The 22,702-nt window shown below is 49.7% G+C and overlaps 2 protein-coding genes across 2 annotated transcripts in view; both read left to right on the top strand.

Annotated features, from left to right (window-relative positions):
* ADGRG3 (adhesion G protein-coupled receptor G3) overlaps window positions 1-22,702 on the top strand; it is a 24,905-nt gene continuing 2,203 nt past the window's right edge. The window contains exons 1-11 of the mRNA XM_060288376.2: window positions 1-404; window positions 3,941-4,103; window positions 13,552-13,690; window positions 15,292-15,438; window positions 16,260-16,394; window positions 16,946-16,985; window positions 17,161-17,261; window positions 17,391-17,503; window positions 20,161-20,441; window positions 20,640-20,733; window positions 22,018-22,301. Coding sequence (XP_060144359.2) covers window positions 137-404; window positions 3,941-4,103; window positions 13,552-13,690; window positions 15,292-15,438; window positions 16,260-16,394; window positions 16,946-16,985; window positions 17,161-17,261; window positions 17,391-17,503; window positions 20,161-20,441; window positions 20,640-20,733; window positions 22,018-22,301 — 1,765 coding nt within the window. The 5' untranslated portion in view covers window positions 1-136. The remainder of the gene's footprint in view (window positions 405-3,940; window positions 4,104-13,551; window positions 13,691-15,291; window positions 15,439-16,259; window positions 16,395-16,945; window positions 16,986-17,160; window positions 17,262-17,390; window positions 17,504-20,160; window positions 20,442-20,639; window positions 20,734-22,017; window positions 22,302-22,702) is intronic.
* Window positions 22,174-22,702, top strand: part of DRC7 (dynein regulatory complex subunit 7) — a 27,936-nt gene continuing 27,407 nt past the window's right edge. The window contains exon 1 of the mRNA XM_030847962.2: window positions 22,174-22,301. The gene's annotated coding sequence lies outside the window, so the exon portion shown is untranslated. The remainder of the gene's footprint in view (window positions 22,302-22,702) is intronic.

Consider the following 22,702-nt stretch of genomic DNA (forward strand, 5'->3'; position numbering starts at 1 on the left):
GGCCTGCTTGGGTGCAGAGGCCTCTGTGGCCGCTGAACACCAGCCCCGCAGCACCCATCCAGACGAGGCCTTGGGAGCAGCACCCCTGGGTGGGTTCAGCAGCTCCTGCCGAGTCGGGCCCACTCTGCAGGTGGTCATGGGGCGGGGTGAGACTAGGAACACTGCCCGGTTGCACACACTCACCTTTCACAACCCAACCGATGGTGCCATGGAGCAGGAAGGGCGTGGGCGGGGCCACAGGAAGCGGCAACGCTGCGGCCACGGCGCGGGGTGGGGCCGGCTCATTAGAGCCTGGGAGCTGCGGGACGTGCAGCTGCGGGGCTCCGGCAGGCGTGGACCAGGCTGGCCAGGGATGGTGACCCGCGGGGCCCTGGGAGTCCTGCTCCTCCTGCACCTGGCCTCAGGTGAGCAGCCAGCCCCTTACGCCCTCCGGCCAAGCCTGGGAGACCCAGGGTCGGGGACAGGGAGGGCATGTCTGGACCAGGTCCTCCGAGGAGCCCAGCTGACGGCCGCAGCACCTCCTCTGTCGTCGGGGTCAGTTCTGCTCTCCCGATAAACTTTGGTCAGCACTGGTCTCAGGTCCCCTTTGCTTCCCCACAGCGCCCTGGAGATGGGAGAGCATCGGGGGTGCGCCCACACTTCGTCCCTCAGGCTGCGGCTCCCCGACAGGCCTGGCTCTGGGACACGGGTGGGCCCAGGACAAATTCTTCTCCAGCTGGCCTCTGAGCTCCAGGGGAAGGCGGCTGGGACCCTCAAGGCTGAGGCCAGGCCGGGCCTGCACGGCCCTACCCGCACCCCGCCCACCCCGTTCCCCGTCACGCCGGCTCCCCTCCTTGTCTCCTCAGCGGTCCCCTGGTGCTCAGTCACCCAAGCCGAGAACAAGGCCTTCCCTGACCCTTCGCTCTCGGCCTTGCCCACAGCCAGGCGGTGGTTCTCCAGAGGCAGCTCGAGGGCGCCAGGCCTGGCCCTTGCCGTTCGGCTCCTGGCCCACCTGGCCAGCTCTCCCTGGCGCTCTGTGCCGTCTGCAGGGATGCCCTCGGGCAGAGGAAGCTGTGTTCTCCCCGTGCACCCATCTCCGAGCCTTGCCTGCTCCTGCTGTTTCGCTCTTGGTTCAGTGAGTGGCCTGCATGCCTGTCCCCCACCCCTGTGTGTGTCCAGCATGCGGTCACACGGCTTTGCGTGTACGGACCGACCTCTTTTTGGGGCTTAAAAAAACCCTCGTCTCTTCAAATGTTGGGAGATTCAGCGAAAAGCAAAGTTTAGTCTGTGGCTCCAAAAAGTGTGAAAAATGGCCGGGCCGTCCCAGCGGGATGGCGGCAACACCTGATGGATTAATTAACTTCATAACCACTAGTGGCTCTTGCTCGATCTCATAAGGACCCTGGGCCCCTCACGAACGATGTAATTTTCTGGTCGGGCCTTGAAGGCTCCCCCGAGTGATGGAGTTTACCCTAAGGTGATGGGTGCTCTGGTTCAGCTGTTTAAACAGTGTGAGGAGCCCTGAGAGGTTTATGTCTAGAGGGAGGGCTCCTTTTTTTTTTTTTTAATTCATTAATTAATTAATTTTTGGCTGCATTGGGTCTTTGTTGCTGAGCGTGGGCTTTTCTTTAGTTGTGGTAAGCGGGCTGCTCTTCTTTGCAGTGGCTTCTCATTGCGGAGCACCGGCTCTAGGTGCGCAGGTTTCAGTAGTTGTGGCACGTGGGCTCAGTAGTTGTGGCTCGCAGGCTCTAGAGCGCAGGCTCAGTAGTTGTGGTGCACGGGCTTAGCTGCTCTGCGGCACGTGGGATCTTCCCAGGCCAGGGCTTGAACCCGTGTCCCCTGCATTGGCAGGCAGATTCTCAACCACTGCGCCACTAGGGAAGCCCGAGGCTCCTTCTTTTGTGGACATTTTGGGGCAGTTACCATGTGTTCATTTTCTCTTTCATTCATTCATTCCAGAAGCGCTGGTGGAGCCCTCTACTCAGTGTCAGGCCCTGTGCTTATATACCATGTGGTCCCTGCCCTCAAGGGACTCACAGTCTAGCAGAGTGATGGGATGCTTCAAAAGAGTCCAGGGCATGGTGGGGGCCCAGAGGGAAGCAGACACACTCTTTAATAAAGGGATACTTTACCAAGGACGTGTCAGGGCTGGCACAAGGGACAAGAAGCTGTGGCTGTTGGCAGAGGGAAGCAGGCCACTGGTGGGGAGCCTTAGGGAGGGGCGAGTACTGCCCTGACCTCTGACCTCCTCGCCCCCCCCATATGAACCCAGATTGAGGTGGTCCTTGGAGGCCAACCTCTGGGGCAGAGCGGGATGGAGAAGAGTAGGGTGGGTCTGGAGGACCTCTCGCACACAGGCCTGGTTCAGGCTCTCCCTGTCTGGGCTAAATGCTTCTTCTAACGTCTTCCAAAAATAATTGCAAAAACTAAGTTTCATAATCTTCTCTGCACCAGGTACTTGCCAAGAACTTCACAAGCCCAACGGCCCTTGTGAAATTTCATGGCAGGCCAGGAGGGAGGCTCTGTTAACACCCACCGAGTTGCCCCCTGCACCCAGCACCCATGTGTGACCCCTCAGGCATACAGAGGGCTGGGATTACAAAGAGGATGGTGCCTTCCCCGGAGCTGACAGTTTCCTCCCCCTCTCTGCTCTTCTTCCCTCTTTTTCTCTTTTTCTCTTTCTCCTTCCTTCCCTCTTCTTTCTGTCTCCCTCCTCTGTTTAAAAAGCAAACATGGATGTTATTATGCACATGCTCATCCCTCATGTGATTTTTCCCATTAAACATGTCATGAATATCTTTACAGTCTAACAGAAAACTGAAGTTCCTTTACAAGCTACTTCAAACATTGTCACATATAGGGCTAATTATAAGATCCACTTGAAAATGTTATTTTTTTACCTACGTTTACCCTAACTTTGGTCTGCCATTATCTTTACCGTGTATTTTATTTTTGTCTTAAAATTTAACTAGTTTCATTGAATGTGAAAGTAATAGTGTGCCTAATTTTTTTTTAAAAATTAAACACTGGAGAAGGGTGTGAAAAAATGAAAAGTAAATGTCTCCCTGCCCATTTCACCCCCAGCTCCTGGTGGGCCAGTCAGAAACGTAAAGGTGCAGATTGTCAAGACCCAGCCCCACTGCCCCCATAAAGGGTACAAGAAAGCCGTCCATGGAAAAAGACATACAAATAGATGCTCAAACTCCTTCTTAAATTAAAATGAAATTCCATTTTACCCCTCAAACTGGCAAAGATTTGAAAGTTTGGTAAAGTCTAGGACTGTGAACATGTGGGTAAATAGTCACTCTTACCCACTTGTGGTGTGAGTGTAAATAGGTATAGCCATTTTAAGAAGGAAATTCGATAATACTTAGCAATTTTTAGAAGTTCGTACTTTTTTTTTTTTTTTTTTTTTGCGGTCCGGGGGCCTCTCACTGTTGTGGCCTCTCCCGTTGCGGAGCACAGGCTCCGGACGCGCAGGCACAGCGGCCATGGCTCACGGGCCCAGCCGCTCCGCGGCATGTGGGATCTTCCCGGACCGGGGCACGAACCCGTGTCCCCTGCATCGGCAGGCGGACTCTCAACCACTGCGCCACCAGGGAAGCCCAGTTCATACATTTTGATACAGAAATTCAAGGATAGGAATGTTTTCTATGAATTCTTAACATAAGCTGACAAAGATGTAAGTAGCGTTATTCAAAATAGTAAACGAAACAAAACAAAAACACCCTAAGTGTTCACCAACAGGGGACCAATTGAAAAAGCATAACAACACCCGTATACTGAGATAGTATGCAAGTATATAAAGAATGAGATGGGTATGAGTCCAGCTCAGGTTCACACAGTTAGCGTAGAGGGATGGAACTGGGGTTGTAGTCCACACCACCAGACTCTGGAGCCTGAGCTCCCCTACCCGCTGCCTTCCCATGCAGCCCATTCACACTTTGCATCCCTCTCTTAGATCAGAAGAATTCCGCAACCACGCATGAGCAGTCAAGACAACCCTGCAAAGGACTCATCAATGCAATCCGATTTGACAACTTCGGCCTTAAGGACACTGCTAAGTGCTTCACAGCGTGTGCACCGTCAGGGAATGAACCCTGCAATCTGGGAAACTTGCAGAGGTAAAGGGCCCTCTGAGATGGAGAAGGAATCTGGGGGCTCTGGCAGGGGTGGAGTAGGGAGGCAGTTAAGAAGGGATGGAGCTATCAGCCCTTTTGGACCCAGAAGATGCTGCTCTCATCTTACCCTTCCACCTTGTTTGACACCCACATTCCCCCTGACCACCAAGACCCTATGATCTAGGGGATGCAGAGGTGAAATTAGCCCCTGTTCCTGTCATTGGGAGTTGTAGAGGGAGAGACATGGCCCCAAATGATGGTGATTCTAGAGTGTGATCATACAGAGGGTAGACAAGGCACCAGGTTAGCTCAGAGGAGGGAAATCTGCTAAGGCTTCACAGATGAGGCCACCCATGAATGGGTTTTGAAGACTGCATAGGAGATTTCCCATTGGACTCAAGCAGTGTTAGGGGATACAGGGAGAACTACAGTGCTTTGAACTGTGAAAGAGTAAAGTGCTGGGGATGGAGGCAACAATGGGGAGGTTGGGTGGGGGGGTTGGACTGGAAATCTAAGCAGGGACCAAAGTGTGAAGGGTTGTGTAAACTATACCACTGCGGGAGGGGGCAGGGCAATGATACATTTTAAATACAGGAAGAGCATAGTCAACTTCGCATTTTTAGAAAGATGGCTCAGGCTTCAGGGAAGTATATGAGGGTGGTGATGTGACAAGAGACGTGAGCAGGTAGGATGCAACTGTGGTGGTCTGGGTAAGAGTGAGGGCTGAACAACCACCAGCACCACCACCAATTGGCACTGTGTACCTGGATAGGAGGGATGGGTCAGAGACATTGAATGATGTAGAATCAGTGCGATCAAGAGACTGATAAGACCAAGAGACCAAGAGATATTGGATTAAGGGAGAGGAAGGGGTTTGGAATACAGCATCTCCAAGAGTCACCTTCAAAAGATCTTTGCCTTTCTCCCCTCCTCTCCCTTCCAATCAGAGTTACCCATCCTCTTCTGGGATACTCAGGACAGGCTTGTATGCACTCAGTATATATTTGTGGGAGAAAATGAGTGAAAAGTTTATGTTCTCAGACTTGGTGTTAGCACAACAATCTGATTGAGTGCCATCACTTCAGTGGCCTGAAAAGGCTCCCATGAGTACCTGCAGCTGCTCCAGGAGCTTCGGATCTCCAAGCAGCTGTTCAGGAGGCTCCTCTTTGTGCTGCCTTATGGAGGGCTTAAACACCTTGGGGAAAGTAGGAGCTCTGACATCAGAAGATGTGGACTTGGTTCCCAACTCTATCACTTCACCAAGTTATCTCCTTTACCTTTACAACCCTGTGAGGTAGGTCCTGTTATCAACCCTTTTTTCAGATAAGAAAACTAAGGCTCCCATAGGTTAAATAACTTGCCCACGTTACACAACAGGTAGGTAGCAAAATCAAACATGAACCTAGGTCTGGAGGGCAGTAGGGGAGGTGTACAGTAATACAGACTAGGGTCAGACTGGCAGTGCTCAAAAGTGGAATTGGACTTTGGACAGGTTAACTTTCAGTTTCCTCATCTGTAAAATGGGGCTGAAATAATACCTGACTTGTAGAATACTGCAAAGATTAAATACATAATTCAGACATGTTAGCTGTTATCATTATCTTACCAGCATTGTCATTTCATTACTGTTGCAAAGCTTTATTCTTGATCTCTCTCCTATACCTTCCTCCTGGGGTGGTTGTTGAGATTAAAGGAGATTATGCATGGAAAAGTTATTAGCAAATAATAGGAACTCAATAAATTTGAGTGTTCTTTATTTTCATGACGCTTTCTGATTATAAAAGTAATTTTATATATTTTTTTAATAAATTTATTTTATTTATTTATTTTTGGCTGCGTTGGGTCTTTGTTGCTGCACGTGGGCTTTCTCTAGTTGCAGTGAGCAGGGGCTACTCTTTGTTGTGGTGTGCGGGCTTCTCATTGCAGTGGCTTCTCTTGTTGTGGAGCACAGGCTCTAGGTGTGTGGGCTTCAGTAGTTGTGGCACGAGGGCTCAGCAGTTGTGGCTCTCAGGCTCTAGAGCGCAGGCTCAGTAGTTGTGGTGCATGGGCTTAGCTGCTCCACGGCATGTGGGATCTTCCCAGACCAGGGCTCCAACCCGTGTCTCCTGCATTGGCAGGCAGCTTCTTAACCACTGTGCCACCAGGGAAGTCCAGTAATTTTATTCTTCATAAAATATTTAGAAAGTAGCTATAAGAAGGAAAGTGGAAAATTCCCCTTCTTACTATCCAGAGATAATCATTATTTTCATTTTGGTATATTTCTTTAGATAGATAGATAGACAGATATGGATGGATATAGATAGCTATAGATATATCACATACCTCATTTATCCATTCTACTATGTTGATGGATAGTAACATTTGGGTGGTCTCCAGTTTCTGGCTTATACAAAGAGTGTTGCCGTAAATATTTTTGTTCGTGTATTTTGGTGAATGTATGTATTTCTGTAAGGTATATTCCTAGGAGTGAAATTGGTGGGTCATAGGGCAGGCATGTGATTAGCTTTAATAGAAACTGCCTAACAGTTTTCCAAAGTTCTTGAACCAAATTTCACTCCCACAATCAGTGTGTGATAGTTCCAGTTGCTTCACATCCTTGTCAACACTTGGTATTGTCTGCTTTTTCATTTTAGCCATTCTGGCAAGTTTGTACTGTATCATATGGTGATTTTAATTATATTTGCCTGATTAAGTTTAACTTAATCTTTCATATATTTATTAGACATTTTGATATCCTCTTTGTGAAATGGCCTTTTAAGTCTTTGGCTTGTTTTATGGGGTTGTTTTAATTTTTCTGAGTGATCTTTAGGGGTTCTTTATACATTCTGGTTACATGTCTTTGCAAATAGATACACATGAATATGTTCTCCTTCATTGTGGATTGCCTCTTCATTCTCTTAGCGTTGTCTTTTGACTACAGACAGATATTCTTAATTTTAATGTAGTGTGATATACCAGATTTTTACGTTATAGTTAATGCTTTGGGGTCTTATTTAGGAAATGTTTGCTACCCCAGGATCATGAAGATACTCTTCGATGTTTTCTTCTCAAAGATTTATTGCTTTATCTTTCACGTTTGTCTCTATGATCCACTAAAAGAAAGTAAAATACTGTGGGAAACTCTTTTACTTTTCAGAATTTTCAGCTTAGCTAGTGCCTCTCAGACTATAGAGTCTCACAATTCTGAAAAATGTCTGGAGGAGAAATCAGCTGTACATTTGAGACCCTTCGAGTGCCCAGGTTTATTTCTTCACCCTCTGCACCGCCCCAACACCACCACCAAGACCACCAAATGCCCTGTTTATACTTGACAAAGTGCTCTTGTGCCTGTTTGCAATCCAAACCCAGCCACAGTCAACCACTGATCTGTCTGGGCATTTTATATAAGGAAACCGTACAACATGTTGTCTTTTGCATCTGGCCTTCTTCACTTAGCACGTTTTTGAGGTTCATTCATATTGTGACAGCAGGGCATTTTTTTTTTGCAGTACGCGGACCTCTCGCTGTTGTGGCCTCTCCCGTTGCGGAGCACAGGCCCCGGACGCGCAGGCCCAGCGGCCATGGCTCACGGGTCCAGCCGCTCCGTGGCATGTGGGATCCTCCCGGACCGGAGCACGAACCCGTGTCCCCTGCATCGGCAGGCGGACTCCCAACCACTGTGCCACCAGGGAAGCCCAGCAGGGCATTTTTTATGACCAACAGTGACCTCTATTCAGATGAAGCTCAAATTCCCAGCCTTTCGTCCATGCTTAGACAAAGGACATGCTTAGAATGAGCACATGTCCCCGGGGGAAGAAAAGCAACAGCAGATTTTCAGTTCATTTCTCTATGATGCTCCCTCTGCAGAATTTTAGCCCCTCTCTGCTTTAGCAGCTCTCTGATGGCGTTAAACAAATTATTTCTGTATTATATCTAGCTTTTCTATTTGTTCTCAGTGAGAGCATTGATCCATCACAAATAACTCCACCCTACTCAGAAGCAGAAGTCCAAAGCCTGAATTTTTTCCAAGAAAATCTATTTTGAGGTATTTTATATATATATATATATATATATATATATATACACACACACACACACATATGACAGCAAAATGCATACATGTTAACGGTACAGATCAACAAAATTTTACATATGTATATACACATCCTTTAATTACCACCCACATTAAGCTATAAAACTTTTCTAGCCTCACAGAGGGGTCCCTCATGCTCCTTCCCCATCAACAGCGCCACATCATGGTAACCATTATTTTAAGTTCTATAACCAAGTATTGATTTTTCCTGTTCTCAAACTTCCTATAAATAGAATCACGTAGTGCATACTCTTTTGTGTCTGTCTTCTTTCCCTCATCTGTATGCCTGAGTTTCATCTTTTTTTGGTGTTTTGTTTTTTTGGTTTGGTTTCTTTAGTCTATCCATAGTTTGCCCTCATTGCTGCCGTATAGTATTCTGCAGTATTAATATACCACTATTTACTATCTCTTCTACTGTTGATGAGCATTTCCATTGTTCTGATTTGGGGCTGTCTTAGTTCAGGCTTCTGTAACAAAGTACCATAGCCTGGGTGGTTTAAAAACAAATTTATTTCTCACAGTTCTTTAGACTGGAAGTCTCAAATTGGGGTTGGGTTCTGGTGAGAACCCTCTTCTGGGCTGCAGAGTGCAGACATCTTGTACCTTCACATGGCAGAAAGAAGGATGAGAGAGCTCTCCGGGGTCTCTTTTATAAGGGTACTATCCCATTTATCTAGTGAATTACCTCCCGAAGTCCCCACTTCCTAATACTGTCACGTTGGGGGTTAGGATTGCAACATATGAATTCGATGGGGCAGGGACACGAACATTCAGTCCATAACAGGGGCTATTATGAATAAAGCTGCCATGAACATTTTTGTACATGATGAATTTTGGTAAGCACTGACATGGTGACTGTATCCATTTACACTCCCACCAGCAATGTGTGAGAGTTTGAGTTACCCACATCCTTGTGATACTTGAGTCTTTTTTTTTTTTTTGCGGTAGGCGGGCCTCTCACTGTTGCGGCCTCTCCTATTGCGGAACACAGGCTCCGGACGCGCAGGCTCAGCGGCCACGGCTCATGGGCCCAGCCACTCCGCGGCATGTGGGATCTTCCCGGACCAGGGCACGAACCCGTGTCCCCTGCATCGGCAGGCGGACTCTCAACCACTGCGCCACCGGGGAAGCCCAATAATTTGTTACTTTTTTATCATTGAGTAATATTCCATTGTAGGGACATACTTCATGTTTATTCATTCACCAATTGATGAACATTTGGATTGTTTCCAATTTGGGGTTATTACAAATAATGCTGCCATGAACATTTGAATTCAAGTCTTTGTGGACATACGTTTCCATTTCTTTGGGGTAAATACCTAGGAATAGAATTGCTGGTATATATAGGAAGTCCATGTTTAGCTTTATAAAAAACTGCCAAACTGATTCTCAAAGTGGCTATATCATTTGCTTTCCCATCAGCAGTATAAAAGGGCTATAGTTTCAGTACATTTTTGCAGTATTGTCAGTATTTTTGGTTATAGCCATTCCACTGAGTGTGGGTAGTATTTCACTTTAATTTGCATTTGACAAATGACTAATGATGTTGAGCACCTTTTCATGTGCTTATTATCCACTGGTGTATTTTCTTTGCTGAAATGATTATTCAGATCCTCCCCTCTTTTTTTTTTTTTTTTTTTTTCCAGTACGTGGGCCTCTCACTGTTGTGGCCTCTCCTGTTGCGGAGCACAGGCTCCGGACACGCAGGCTCAGCGGCCATGGCTCACAGGCCCAGACGCTCCGTGGCATATGGGATCTTCCCGGACCGGGGCACGAACCCGTGTCCCCTGCATCGGCTGGTGGACTCTCAACCACTGCGCCATCAGGGAAGCCCCTCTTCCCCTCTTTTTAAAAATTGGGTTGTCTTCTTATTATTGAGCTTTAAGAATTCTGTACGTAATCTGGATACAAGTCCTTTATCAGACGTATGATTTGCAAATATGTATTTTCTCCCAGTACATGTTTTGTCTTTTCATTTTCCTCATAATGTCTTTTGAAGATCAAAAGCATTTAATTTTGATAAAATCCAACTTAAATTTAAAACATATCAAAGAAATGTTCATTTAGCCCACGGTTACAAAAGTTTTCCTCTAAGTTTTCTTCTCTATGTGTATGGTTTTAGCTCTTATAATTAGGTTCATTTTGCATTTGGAGTTCATTTTCTGTGCACAGTGTGAGGTAAATGTCTAACTTTATATTATTACTCTCATTTTGCATTTGGATATCTAGTGGTTTCGGCACTATTTATTAAAAAGACTATGCTTTGTTCATTGAATTGCATTTGGGAGGGCATTTCATTGAACAGCCAAATACAAGTTCCTGGAATGTCTTCTTCCCATTGAGATAGTAAACCAGAAACAAACGACGTTGCTGGGGGGAAATGTAGAGATTAATGCTGCCATGAAAGGCTTTAACGAAGCAGGAGTGATGGTGATACCTATTAACTCCATTTAACTCACCAGAAGTCAGGTGGATCTTGGAGAATGACTATGGACCGTCATTAACTTAATCAGGTGGTGAGTCTAATTGCAGCTACTGTCCCAGATGAGTATGTTTACACAAAGAAATCAACACAGCCCCTCACAATTGGTATACAGCTATAACGTGGCTAATGTTTTTTTCTCCGTACCATTTTTCAAGGACTGCCAGAGGTAGTTTGCTTTTGCTTGGCAGAGCCAAGAGTATAGAGCCACAGTGTTCCCTCGGGGTTACATCACGTCTCATTGCTGTCATAAGATAGTTCACAGAGAACTCATTTATCTTGACATTCTACAGAGTCCACTGTATTGACAACATTATGCTGATTAGATCTGATGAGCAGAAAGTGGCAAGTTGTGAAGATGCCTTAGGAAGACATATGTGAACTACAGGGTAAGAGACAAACTTCACAAGAATTCAGGGTCCCATCACCTCAGTGGATCTCCTGGACATTCAGAGGACTAGAGAATATCAATATATGCCCTCCAAGGTAAAAGACAAGTTGTTGAACCTCACACCACTTACAATGAAAAAATGTATCATGCAAACATGAACCAAAACATATCTGAATAGCTAAATCAATATCAGACAAAGAAGATGATCCTTAAATTGGTGTCAACTTTATAATTAAAAATGCAATTGTAGGGGCTTCCCTGGTGGTGCGGTGGTTGAGATTCCGCCTGCCGATGCAGGGGACACGGGTTCGTGCCCAGGTCCGCAAAGATCCCGCATGCCGCAGAGCGGCTGGGCCCGTGAGCCATGGCCGCTGAGCCTGCGCATCCAGAGCCTGTGCTTCGCAACGGGAGAGGCCACAACAGTGAGAGGCCCGCATACAGAAAAAAAAAAAAAAAATGCAACTGTACATCCATGGTTTAAACTTTTTGAATATATGTTACTTTTCACAACTAAAACAATTTTTTTTAAGTGCTCTGAGAACAATTTTTTTTAAGTGCTCTGAGATCAGGAAATCTTCTCTCAAGAAGATAAATTCATGGGCTGTTTTGTAAGGCCAAGGAATTTTTTAAGTGCATGAGGTGAACTATATGTATTGTGAAATACAATTCTCTATTTTATTTGGTAACAATAAAAATCACAATACTTCTTCATTTAGATTTTTAAAAGATAAATAAAAAACTAGTATCAGTTGGTATAGCTCAATCAATGGATTTGGACAATCTCAACCCACTGTTTCTGGATGAATGTTCTAATTGCCTGAACCATCTTTATATTTTACAATATTTTTTTCCTGTGGTTTCCTTGGAGTTTTATTCCTTGGTAACTGTGTTCCAAAAAATGATGTCAAAATAAAAGCCTCCCTTTTGCCTCCCTGGTAAGCCCTCCATAGCTACTCCTTTCCAGTAGCCTCGATCTGGCTCTATCTGCTCTTGTTCCCCTTCTATACCATTGCTACCTCAGCCTTCACCTGTTTAAAATTGCTTTAAAAAGGTGGGCAGCAAGTCTTAGGACCCCAGGCTTGGGAAAAGGGACTCTGGCCAAAGAGAAGTTTCAGCACCACGGAGAGCGCCAGGATAGGGACGTGGATGGGAAGGGGGACTTTGCTCACCCTAACTTTCTAGCCCATGGCAAGGGGGCTGCGGTAAAACAAATGGCAATTAAATTTGTGTTTATTTTATGTGTAAATTATGTGTTTCCAAGACCAGCTCAGTTCCCATAAATCAGTTCCCATACAGCTAAGTCTTCAACGGCTGAATTCCCAGTATTCATCTAGCACTCAATAAATGTGAGTTAGCCCTCACACCACACAGTGATCATCCCACAGTTTGGAATACTCAGAAGAATTTTTCTAAAGAAGATTTACAGAGACCAATAAGCACATGAAAAGGTGCTTAACATCATTAGTCACTAGAGAAATGCAAATTAAAACTGCAGTGAGATACCACTTCACACCCACTAGGATGGCTATAATTGCAAATGAAACAAAACAAAGTGAAAAACATCAAGTGTTGGCAAGAATCTGGAGAAACTGAAACCCTCATTCATTGGTGGTGGGAATATAAAATGGTGCAGCTGCTATGGAAAACAGTTTAACACTTCCTCAAGAAGTTAAACAGAATTAACACAGCAATTCTACTCCTAGGTATCCACCCAAAAGAATTAAAAACAAGTCTTCTAACAAAAGCTTTTACGTAAATACAAGCAGCTCTATTCACAATAGCCAAAAAGTGGAAACAATCCAAATGCCCATCAATGGTTAAATGTATAGACAAAATACGGTATATGCATACAAAGGAATTTTATTCATCCATAGAAAGGAATGAAATACGTATACATGCTACAACATAGATAAACCTTGAAAACATGCTAAGTGAAAGAAGCCAGACACAAAAGACCAGATATCATATAATTCCATTTATATGAAATGTCCAGTATAAGCAAATTCATAGATTAGTGGTTGCCAGAGGCTGGGGGAAGAGTAACTGCTTAATGGGTTCAGGGTTTCCTTTTGAGGTGATGGACATGTTCTGGAACTAGATAGCAAAGATGGTTTCACACATTGTGAATGTATTTAATGCCACTGAATTGCACACTTTAAAATGATTAAAATACATTTTGTATTTTATTTTATTTTGTATTTTATGTATACATGTATACATAAAATACAAAGTACATTGTAATGTATTTTGTTACAAAAAAAGAGAAATACATAAAATACTCAGAGGGGCCACTGGCTCCGGAATCCCTCAGAACCAGCATGAATCACTCCCGTGCCACCCCTCTCCTCCTGCAGCATCCCAGGGTCTTCCCTTTGATATTCGGGGTCACCTCTCCTACACCAGGAGCCTGATGATTGCTGCGCATGGTATCTCTCCTCCCGTCATCCAGGTGAATGGACTGAGTGAGTGGGTAACTCAGCCTGCAAGACCCTGTCTTCCCTTGCAGATACTGGCTGAACTATGAGATCCATCTGGTGGAGAAGAGTCTGACAGAGACGGTGAATATGGATTTTTTGAAGGCTCTTGTCAAGAACATCAACACCAACATCTCAGAAGACCTGCACTTCTCTCTGACCCCCTCTCAGGTGAAGGCTTCCCCCCATCCCCACTGGCTGGTCCTGGTCCTACTTTCCTCAGGCATATTTTTCTGAGAGTCATGGTCTGTGCTTGGTGCCCATCAACAGTTATCCATCCCATGTCCCGTTTAGTAGTTCTCTGCCACCTGGCTAATGGGTGCTGTGAGTTAATTGGTTGAGTGGATCCTGGTAATATATTACCCAGGGTGCTAGGATGAGACCTTCAGAAGATCACCGAATCGAGAGTCAGGATTCTAGCCCTGGACTTCCCACCACCTGATTAGGTGTCCTCCAGGAAATCCCCTCCCCTCTCTGGGCCCCTGAGTCCTCATCTGTAAAATGAGCTCGAAGGCTCCTCCAAAGTCTGAGGTTCCCTTGAACTCTTCCACCAGGGGACACATTAGAAACCAGGTAAAGGCACTTGTAGAGGTGCTGCAAAGGGTTAACGGGCAGACTCTGGGTTTACATAGGTCTGGATTCAAATCCCAGTTCCGCCCCTTACCAGCTATTGTGATATTGGGCAAATTACCTAACTTTTCTGAGCCTTGGTTTCCCCATCTGTAAAATGGGGATGGTATTGCCCACTTTCAAGGTTGTCAGAGGGAGCAAATGAAATAACTCACCGGGAATGCTTGGTGCAGCAAGGGCACAGCCTCACTTAAGGCATAAAGCTGAGGGTGGAAGTTTGGGCAGCAGGGAAGTGGTCTATCGTGGAGGGATTTTAGGTCTGCCTGGAGAAGGGGAGATGGAAGATGGACGGGACCTTTCTCAACCCTTTATCACGTCACCCCAGCAGCTGAGCCCTCTGCGTGGGGTAGGCACCGGCCTGTGAAATCAATCACATGTCCTTTTGACAAGGTTCTGGATTGGGAAGCAGAAAGTTGAGGCTCTCGGCTACAACACTTAGCGCCCCCTGTTCCAATGCCCATGGGATGCTTTTGAGGCAGGACCAGGTGGGACCAGGCTACAGTCCCAGGGGGAGCAATGAGGTCAGAGAATGAACAAAACACGCTTCGCAACTATCAGTAAAATTTAGTTTAATATTTTGACCATTCTTAGCTTTTACAAAATGTGTTGTTGTTGGGTGAGGGTGGGTATCACATTCAGTGTGAATTCTTGTGTCCTCCCTCTCGGCCCTTGCTGTCTCCCTTCCTGATGGCCTTACGCTTTCCATTTATCCCTGAGTTGGAAAATAGACACTGTCCCCATAGCCGTATGTCAGCACAACGGGGGTCAGGACCCTGGCCAAAAGCACCACAACTGACCCTCTCTAACACTTGCAAACTGACCTGTCCAGGTGTCGCCCCTTCACAGCCCACTTTCAACCTGATGGGTGGCCGCGCGGGCATCTTACTGGCTCCATTCTCCATATTGGGAAAACCGAGGCTCCACAAGGGCTGTGATTTGGCCAGGAGCTCACAGCCTGGACAGAGCAGGGCTAGGACTGTGCCCCCAGGTGTCCTGCCTCTCAGAGCTGTCCTCGGTCCTCAGTGCTGCCCCACCACCCAGCATGCCTGTTTCTCCTTCCACCTGGGGGAGGGGTGGGCAGGACCTGTGTTGGGGGCTGGGCTCCTCAGGGAAAGACAGAGCGGCTGGGTCTGTGGTTGCAGATTCCGAAGCAGGTGACAGAGGACGAGCACCGGCACACTGACAGAGTCCGGCTGCCCAGGAGCCTTTTTGGATCCTTGCAAGGCAGCAGGCCAATGGTTCGGTTGGCCATAACCATCCTGGATATTGGTTCAGGGAATGTCTTCAAGGTGAGGAGAGGCTCAGGGTGGCTGAGGTTCCATGCTTGGTTAAGCAGGACATGCTTGCCCTCTCTGGAGTCTTTGCTGAGGGGTCCGATGGGGATGGAGGAGGTGAGGAGCCTCTGGAGGGTGCCTAAAGCAGCCGAGGCCATCCCAGACCCCTGTCTCTAGGGTCTGTGGACTGCGGGCTCACGCCGGTTATTCACGCTCCGCTGTTTGGACTGCCCACACCTGTGCCCTTGGACTCCTGTGTGTGTATCCCAAGTGTGTTCATGACCCCTGTGTGGCCTCGTGCATGCACAAACATGTATCTCCTTCCTTATTCCTGGTGCGCACGTAATCACGTGTGCTGGTGTGACCATGTTCACATGAGCAAGTGTACCCAGGCCCTTGCAAATTTGTACCAGGCATGTCCCCAGAGGTGTGTCTCCACTCCCATGGGGACATGTGTATCCCTGAGTGCTGATGTGGGCAGGTGCGCCCCACCTGTAGGCACCACTGCCCTCCGTTTCCCGGCTGATCTTCCTTCTAAGCCTGCACTCCAGTTAAGAGGGCGAAGGAGGCCTGGAGACCAGCAATGGAGAGCCATCAGGTACACGGCTTTGCAGCCGTTTGGCCTGGAGGGTAGGGCCCGCCCTGGCCCAGCTGGAGCAGACTACAGAGAGCAGCAGGAAGAAGGTCGCCCATGACTCCCTGCCCCCTGTTCCCCCGGCCCCAGACTTTGCCCTCCAGGCAAGGGCCACAAGCCCTAGAGGCTCCCAGGAGCCCTGAGAAGGGCTGGGTTGGGGCAGCCGCTCGTGCAGCCTGGCCTCACCCGTGTCCCTCCACAGGGCCCTCGGCTCAGCCTAGAGGATGGCAGCAGCGTGTTGAACAATCGCGTGGTGGGCTTGAGTTTGGGTCATATAAACGTCACCGGCCTGGCTGAGCCTTTGGAGATCACCTTCTCCCACCAGCACCAGCCTCCTGTGAGTCCCCCACCCTGGCCTGGCAGCTCCTGAGGGGCAGACATGTGGGTGGGCACCCCTGGGCATAGGGGCAGACACACACGGACTCTGCACACCCCACGCTCCCACATCCACCTGGGTTTACATAGGTCTGGATTCAAATCCAGACACACAATTGTGCCCAGGGACACACGCCCATCCTGTGCACGCATGTCTCCACATGCCTCCCCGACACCCTCCGCTCCTGTGCTCACAGAGATGCCCAGGGGACCTGGCAAACACACGTGCACGCGCACGGCTGCCCACACACACGCTCCCCTAAAGGCACGTGCCTGCAGACATGCGCCCCTGCCAGCCACAGCCCCGCACCTCTTCACACCCCTGACGCGCTGACCCAGGATACATCAAACGCTTCGCGTTCCTGTGTGACCACAGGCTGAGACTTGCTTCTACCTAATGCGTGCCTGTGCTGAGACCCAGAGCACACTGTCTTCTCCCCCTCCCCGTCCTACCCTCCTCTCCCCTCTCCCAACTTCCCCTGCCTCGCCCCGACTCCCAATCTCTGGTTTCAGAACATGACCCTCAGCTGTGTATTCTGGGACGTGACTAAAGGTAGGGCCTGGAGGATCTTCCCTGGGTAAGATGGGCAGAGGGTAAGGGCTCCTTAGGGGACAGGACTCCAACCGCAGGGCCCCTCCCCTCTTTCTTTCCTCTCTTTCCCTGCCTTCCGCTCCCCTCTGCTTCCCTATATTCCCGGCCCCTCCCCTAGGCTCACTCTCCTCCCCAGGGTCGTCAGGAGACTGGGCTTCCAAGGGCTGCTCCACAGACGTCGGAGTCAATAGGACCATCTGCCGCTGTGACCACCTGACCTTCTTCGCCTTGCTGCTGGTAATGGCGCGCCACCCCGCCCCCCGCCATCCTAGCAATTCTGGAAGTGCCAAGGCTCCCGGCCCAGGGAGGAGGCTGCCTGGCCTGGTCTCCAACTGATAGGATTCTTATTTGGGGGATCGTCCACAGAGGCCGATCTTGGACCAAGTCACCGTAAAGACCCTCACACGCATTTCCCAGGCTGGCTGCGGAACCTCCATGATCTTCCTGGCCTTCACCGTTGTCCTCTACGCTTTCCTGAGGTGGGTCACCCCATCCCCACCCCACATCTCCCTCCTGCCCTCAAGGGCGGCAGCAGGGCAGGGTAGAAACCAGCAGGGTAGTGTTAGTCATGCAGCACTATACTGATATTTTCTCCAAACCTCCGTTTCCTCACCTATAAAATGGGATTGGAGGTTGAAATGTGTCTGGCTATTTCAGTTACAAGTGGCAGAAGCTCAACTCAGATTGGCTTAAACATAATAGGTAATGTGTGGTTCACAGAACTGAAAAGCCCAAGGTGAGCTCACTTCAGGTGATGTTGGATCCAGGGGCTCAAAAGATGTCCCCAGGACTTGGTGTCCCTCTGATTCTCAAAACTTTGCTTTCTCCTTTGTCAGTCATGTCAGGCAACTTCTCCATACTCAGGGGCCTTGGGGAGCCCCAGGCTTGCATCATAGCTTCTTAGCTGCCTGGACAGCTAATATTCTAAACTAAGGCCCAGAATTGAAGTTTCTAAAAAAACTTTATTGGACTTCTCTGATGGCACAGTGGTTAGGAATCCGCCTGCCAACGCAGGGGACACGGGTTCGAGCCCTGGTCCGGGAGGATCCCACATGCCGCGGAGCAGCTAAGCCCGTGCGCCACAACTGCTGAGCCTGCACTCTAGAGCCCAAGAGCCACAACTACTGAGCCCTCATGCCACAACTACTGTAGCCCGCGCACCTAGAGCCCATGCTCCGTAACAAGAGAAGCCACCTCAATGAGAAGCCTGCGCACCACAACGAAGAGTAGCCCCTGCTCGCTGCAACTAGAGAAAGCCCACGTGCAGCAACAAAGACCCAGTGCAGCCAAAAGTAAAAATACATAAATAAATAAATTAAAAAATTTTTATTTTGAAATAATTACAGGCTAACAGGAGCTTGCAAAAATAGTACCTAGAGTCCCATGGTTCCTTCATCCAGCTTTCCTCAGTGATGACATTTTCTATAACTGTAGTACAATATAAAACCAGGAGATTGACATTGGTACAGCACTGCTAACAAGACTACAGAGCTCATTCAGTTTTCACCATTTTCCACATGCACTCAATTGTGTGTGTGTGCGCATGTCCACACACGCACACAGGACTGGCTATATCATTTGTAGGGCCCAGTCCAAAATGAAAATATGTAGCCCGTTGCTCAAAAATTATTAAGAATTTCAAGATGGTGACAGCAGAGCATTAAAACGAGCATAGGGCCCTTCTGAGTGCAGGGGCCTGCAGAGGTCATACACCAAGGAAGCTGACCCTGTGCATGTCCTGTGTGTATGTGTGTGTATATATGTCTATGCAGTTTTATCCCATGTATACCAGAGTTGAGTTATACTGGTCTAACTTAGACCATGTGCCCATGACTGAACACGCCACTGTGGTGAAAGGATGAATTACACTGATTGGTCAGGCCACCCTAGTGCCTGCTCTTGGGTTTGAGAGTGCATGGCTGAGAGTGGGGAAGGGTGCTCCCAAGGGAAACCTGGGGCTGTTTCTGGAAGAAGGAGGAGCAGAAACATCAGAGGCTACTGCAGCCTGTGCCCAGGCCCCGGCCATGGCGGAGGGAGCCACAGGAACTGCCAGCCTCAAGAAGCCTGTGGGAGCAGCCCCACGGCTGGCCTCCCGACCCACGACGGGCCTGGAGCAGCCCTTGGTCTCCTGACTCCCGGTCTGGGGCCCTCCCACTGCCTTCCTGCACATGCTGGCACTGTCTGGCCCTGGGCTGAGGCCCGCCCACTCCATCTCGGACCGAACTGTGAGTGTAAGTGGTGCCGGCCCTGCCCGCATCCCCCGAGCCCTGGCCGAATACAAGCTGAGCATGACTTGCCAGCTGGCTGCACTGCTGGACCCTGTGAGACGGGCTCGGAGCACCAGGAGGAGCCGTCAGCCTCTCCCAGGGGCGGGGCCTGGCATCTCAGGTGAGGTGGACATTATCCCTCACGCCCACTCCAGGCAGCCCTGAGCTCCCACCCCTCCAGTGAGAGTCCTTTGGGAGCTGATTTGCTAGGAATTCGCAGTGGGAACTCCACAGAGGGGGAAGTGAGCCCTGGGAAGAAGCCCTGGACTGGGAGTCTGGAGCCCCTGCCCTGTGCTGTGACTCTGAGTCCCTGTTCCTCTCTGAGCCTCCCCCTCCCTACTAAGTTCTAGGCTTCATACATCCATGCCCTGTCTGCCCACTCACTCAACCAATGCAGGGCTTCCTCCTGCTTATTGTGTTAGGCCCCAGGTCAAAGCCTGGGGAGAGATGGAAATAAGGGGTGGGTGGAGAGTTATGCTGCGCTCACTCCTGGGAAACTTCCAAATAAGCCTGGGATAAGTGACGTTCAGAGACAGCCTTCCCAGAAAGAAACACCCAAGGGGGATTTTGAAGGTGAAGCAGGGAACGGCATTGAGAGCAGAGGGAAGAGTGTGGGCAAGTCCGGGAGGCGTAGAGAAGCAGAATGCATTTAGGGAATTGCCAATTAGGTAGTTTGGCTCAAGCGTGGAGTCAAGGGATGAAGCCAGCAGGATCCAGAATCCACAGGGCCCTACGGGTCGTGAGAGGGCTCGTGGACTTGAACTGGAATGTTCTCACACGCTGGTTGCTGGCAGGGATGGAACAGAGGTGATCGGACGGAGAGGCCTGGGTGCCCCCTTGCAGCCTCTCACTGGCCCTTCTCGCCCCAGGTTTTCCCGGCAGAAGTTGAACTCCGAAGACGTCCCCAAGATCCACGTGGCCTTGAGCGTCAGCTTATTTCTCCTGAATCTGGCCTTCTTCATCAATGTGGGGTACGGCCTGAAGGGGTCCGATGCTGCCTGTTGGGCCCGGGGGGCCGTCTTCCACTACTTCCTGCTCTGTGCCTTCACCTGGATGGGCCTGGAAGCCTTCCACCTCTACCTGCTCGTCATCAAGGTCTTTAACACCTACTTCGGGCACTACTTCCTGAAGCTGAGCCTCGTGGGCTGGGGTAGGTGCCGCTTGGCCAGGCAGAGGGGATGGCTGACTCTGGAAGACGCAGCAAGGGGACCAGCCTGGGGCGAGGGAGGGGCAGCTCCCTCTCTGATTGGCTCAGAGCTCGAGGGATGGACAGCTGGAGGGGGATTTGGAGGAGGACGTGCCAAGGGAGCCCCAGCAATGCCATACCTCCTCCTCTCCTTGCCCCCAGGCCTGCCTGCCCTAATAGTCATCGGCACTGGGAGCGCCAACAGCTATGGCCCCTACGCCATCCGTGACAAGAAGAACACCACCACGCTGGAGCTGTGAGTGCTGGCTGTGGAAGCTGTGGTGGCCTCAGGGTCCTGGGGGCCAGAAGGAGGTGGAGGTGGGGAGAGGAGGGAATCCTGGGAAGAGAGACGAGTAAGTCAAAGCAAAGGATCCTCAGATCCAGCTAGCGCACGGCCTGCAGGGGTAAACTGAGGCCCAGAGAGAGCAAGTACAATGAGAGAGGGGGTGAGAAGGAGAGAGAACCGGACCAGGAGGCAGGATGCCTTGCTCTAGCCTGGGTCACCACAGCCTATATAGCACCTTTGGGCAAATTTTAAAAGGTACCCCCCCATCCCTCTGACCTGCCATGCCAGGTGCTCAGCCTGGTGAGTGGAGGGTGAGTTGGATCTCAGCCCCCACCTACCCCCCAGCCAGGTGCCCTTGTGCAGGGCACAACCTGCCCAATATTTGCAGCAGCCCTGATTCCACCCAGACTCTGTCTCTGAGTAGCTGTGTGACCTTGGGCAAGCCTGTCCCCTTCCAGAGCCTCGGTCTCCTCATCTGTACAATGGGGGACTGATCCACAGGCTCTTTTGGGCTTTCACTCCTGCAGTGCAGGGAACAGGGGAGCTGAGCTGAGCCTCTCCCAGGGTACCTGCCTGAGGCCCATGGTTCTGTGCTAAGAAGAGCTGGTGGGGCCTTGGTCCTGTCCCCAGGGCCTCAAATGCAGGGTCCCAGGGGCCAGGCAGGGAACATAAGTACACGCAGCGGCCTGGGTGGGCACAGCGACAGACTGGCAATCACGTGCCAGTCTAATGGGCAGCTGACTACTGTCCCTCCGGAGGGCATCCACAGAGCTGCCAGCTGTATGGTTTTATAAGAGAAGCAGAAATCTGGATATTTCAGGAATTCCCTGGCGGTCCAGTGGTTAGGACTTGGTGCTTTCACTGCCAGGGCCTGGGTTCAATCCCTGTTCAGGGAATTAAGATTCCACACGCTGTGTGGCGTGGCCAAAAAAAAAAAAAAAAAAAAAATTTGGATGTTTATGCCAAACATTTCACTTTTAAAAGGTGGTCATTAATTCAATTTTTTTTTTCTCACAACATAATGTGGGGTGAACGAAACATGTCTTTGGGACAGAACTGGCCTTTTACACTCACTGGTCTAAAGAGACAGCAGCCTGGAGCCTTGTGACAGCCCCTCCCCCGGGAGAGTGGGGAATGGATGGGTGGAGATGGGAGAAGGCATCTTTTTGGTCAGAGAAGATCTGGCAGGGAGACAGCCCAGGGCTTGCTCTCAGGAGACTTCCTCTGGTCCTAACGGCCATCCGCCTCCTCCAGGTGCTGGTTCTGTGAGAAAACTGCCACCTCTGCGCTCTACGTCACTGTCCACGGCTATTTCCTCATCACCTTCCTCTTCAGCGCCGTGGTCCTGGGCCTGGTGGCCTTGAAGATCTTCACTCTGTCGAGTGCCACAGCGGGCAAGGAGAAGCGGCAGCACTGGAAGGGGGTCCTCACCCTGCTGGGCCTCTCGAGCCTGGTGGGCGTGAGCTGGGGGCTGGCCATCCTCACACCCCTAGGCCTGTCCACCACCTACGTCTTTGCACTGTTCACGTCTCTGCAAGGTGAGGCTCCTGGGACAGGGAGGTGACGAGCTGCCTCGCCTGCACCAGGGGGTGTTGGGGGGCTTTGGGGGGAGGGGGTAGATGGCAAGAAACAGGATGCTACTCAGGCTCGCTCAAGTCCAGGGCACTGATTTTAAATATCCAAGGCTCCCCCAAGGACCCCAGGACAGGAAGCCTGGCTGACCTCATGGGAGCTGGTAGCAGGGTCAGGAAAAGCCACCTAAACCAAAGCAGATACTTCCCCATCTTTTTCTCTGGAGTCACACGTAGTCTCTCACCTTCTCTCTGTGGAAGCTTCTTCATTCTTCTCTCCACTGGCCCATTCCTACCCATGGCCCCCAACTGGCTGCCCAATATGGCCCCCTCATCCCTATGTGACCTTCCAAGTCTAGTGACCATGG

Source organism: Globicephala melas, chromosome 19 (assembly GCF_963455315.2).
Source record: "Globicephala melas chromosome 19, mGloMel1.2, whole genome shotgun sequence".
NCBI classification, from domain to species: domain Eukaryota; kingdom Metazoa; phylum Chordata; class Mammalia; order Artiodactyla; family Delphinidae; genus Globicephala; species Globicephala melas.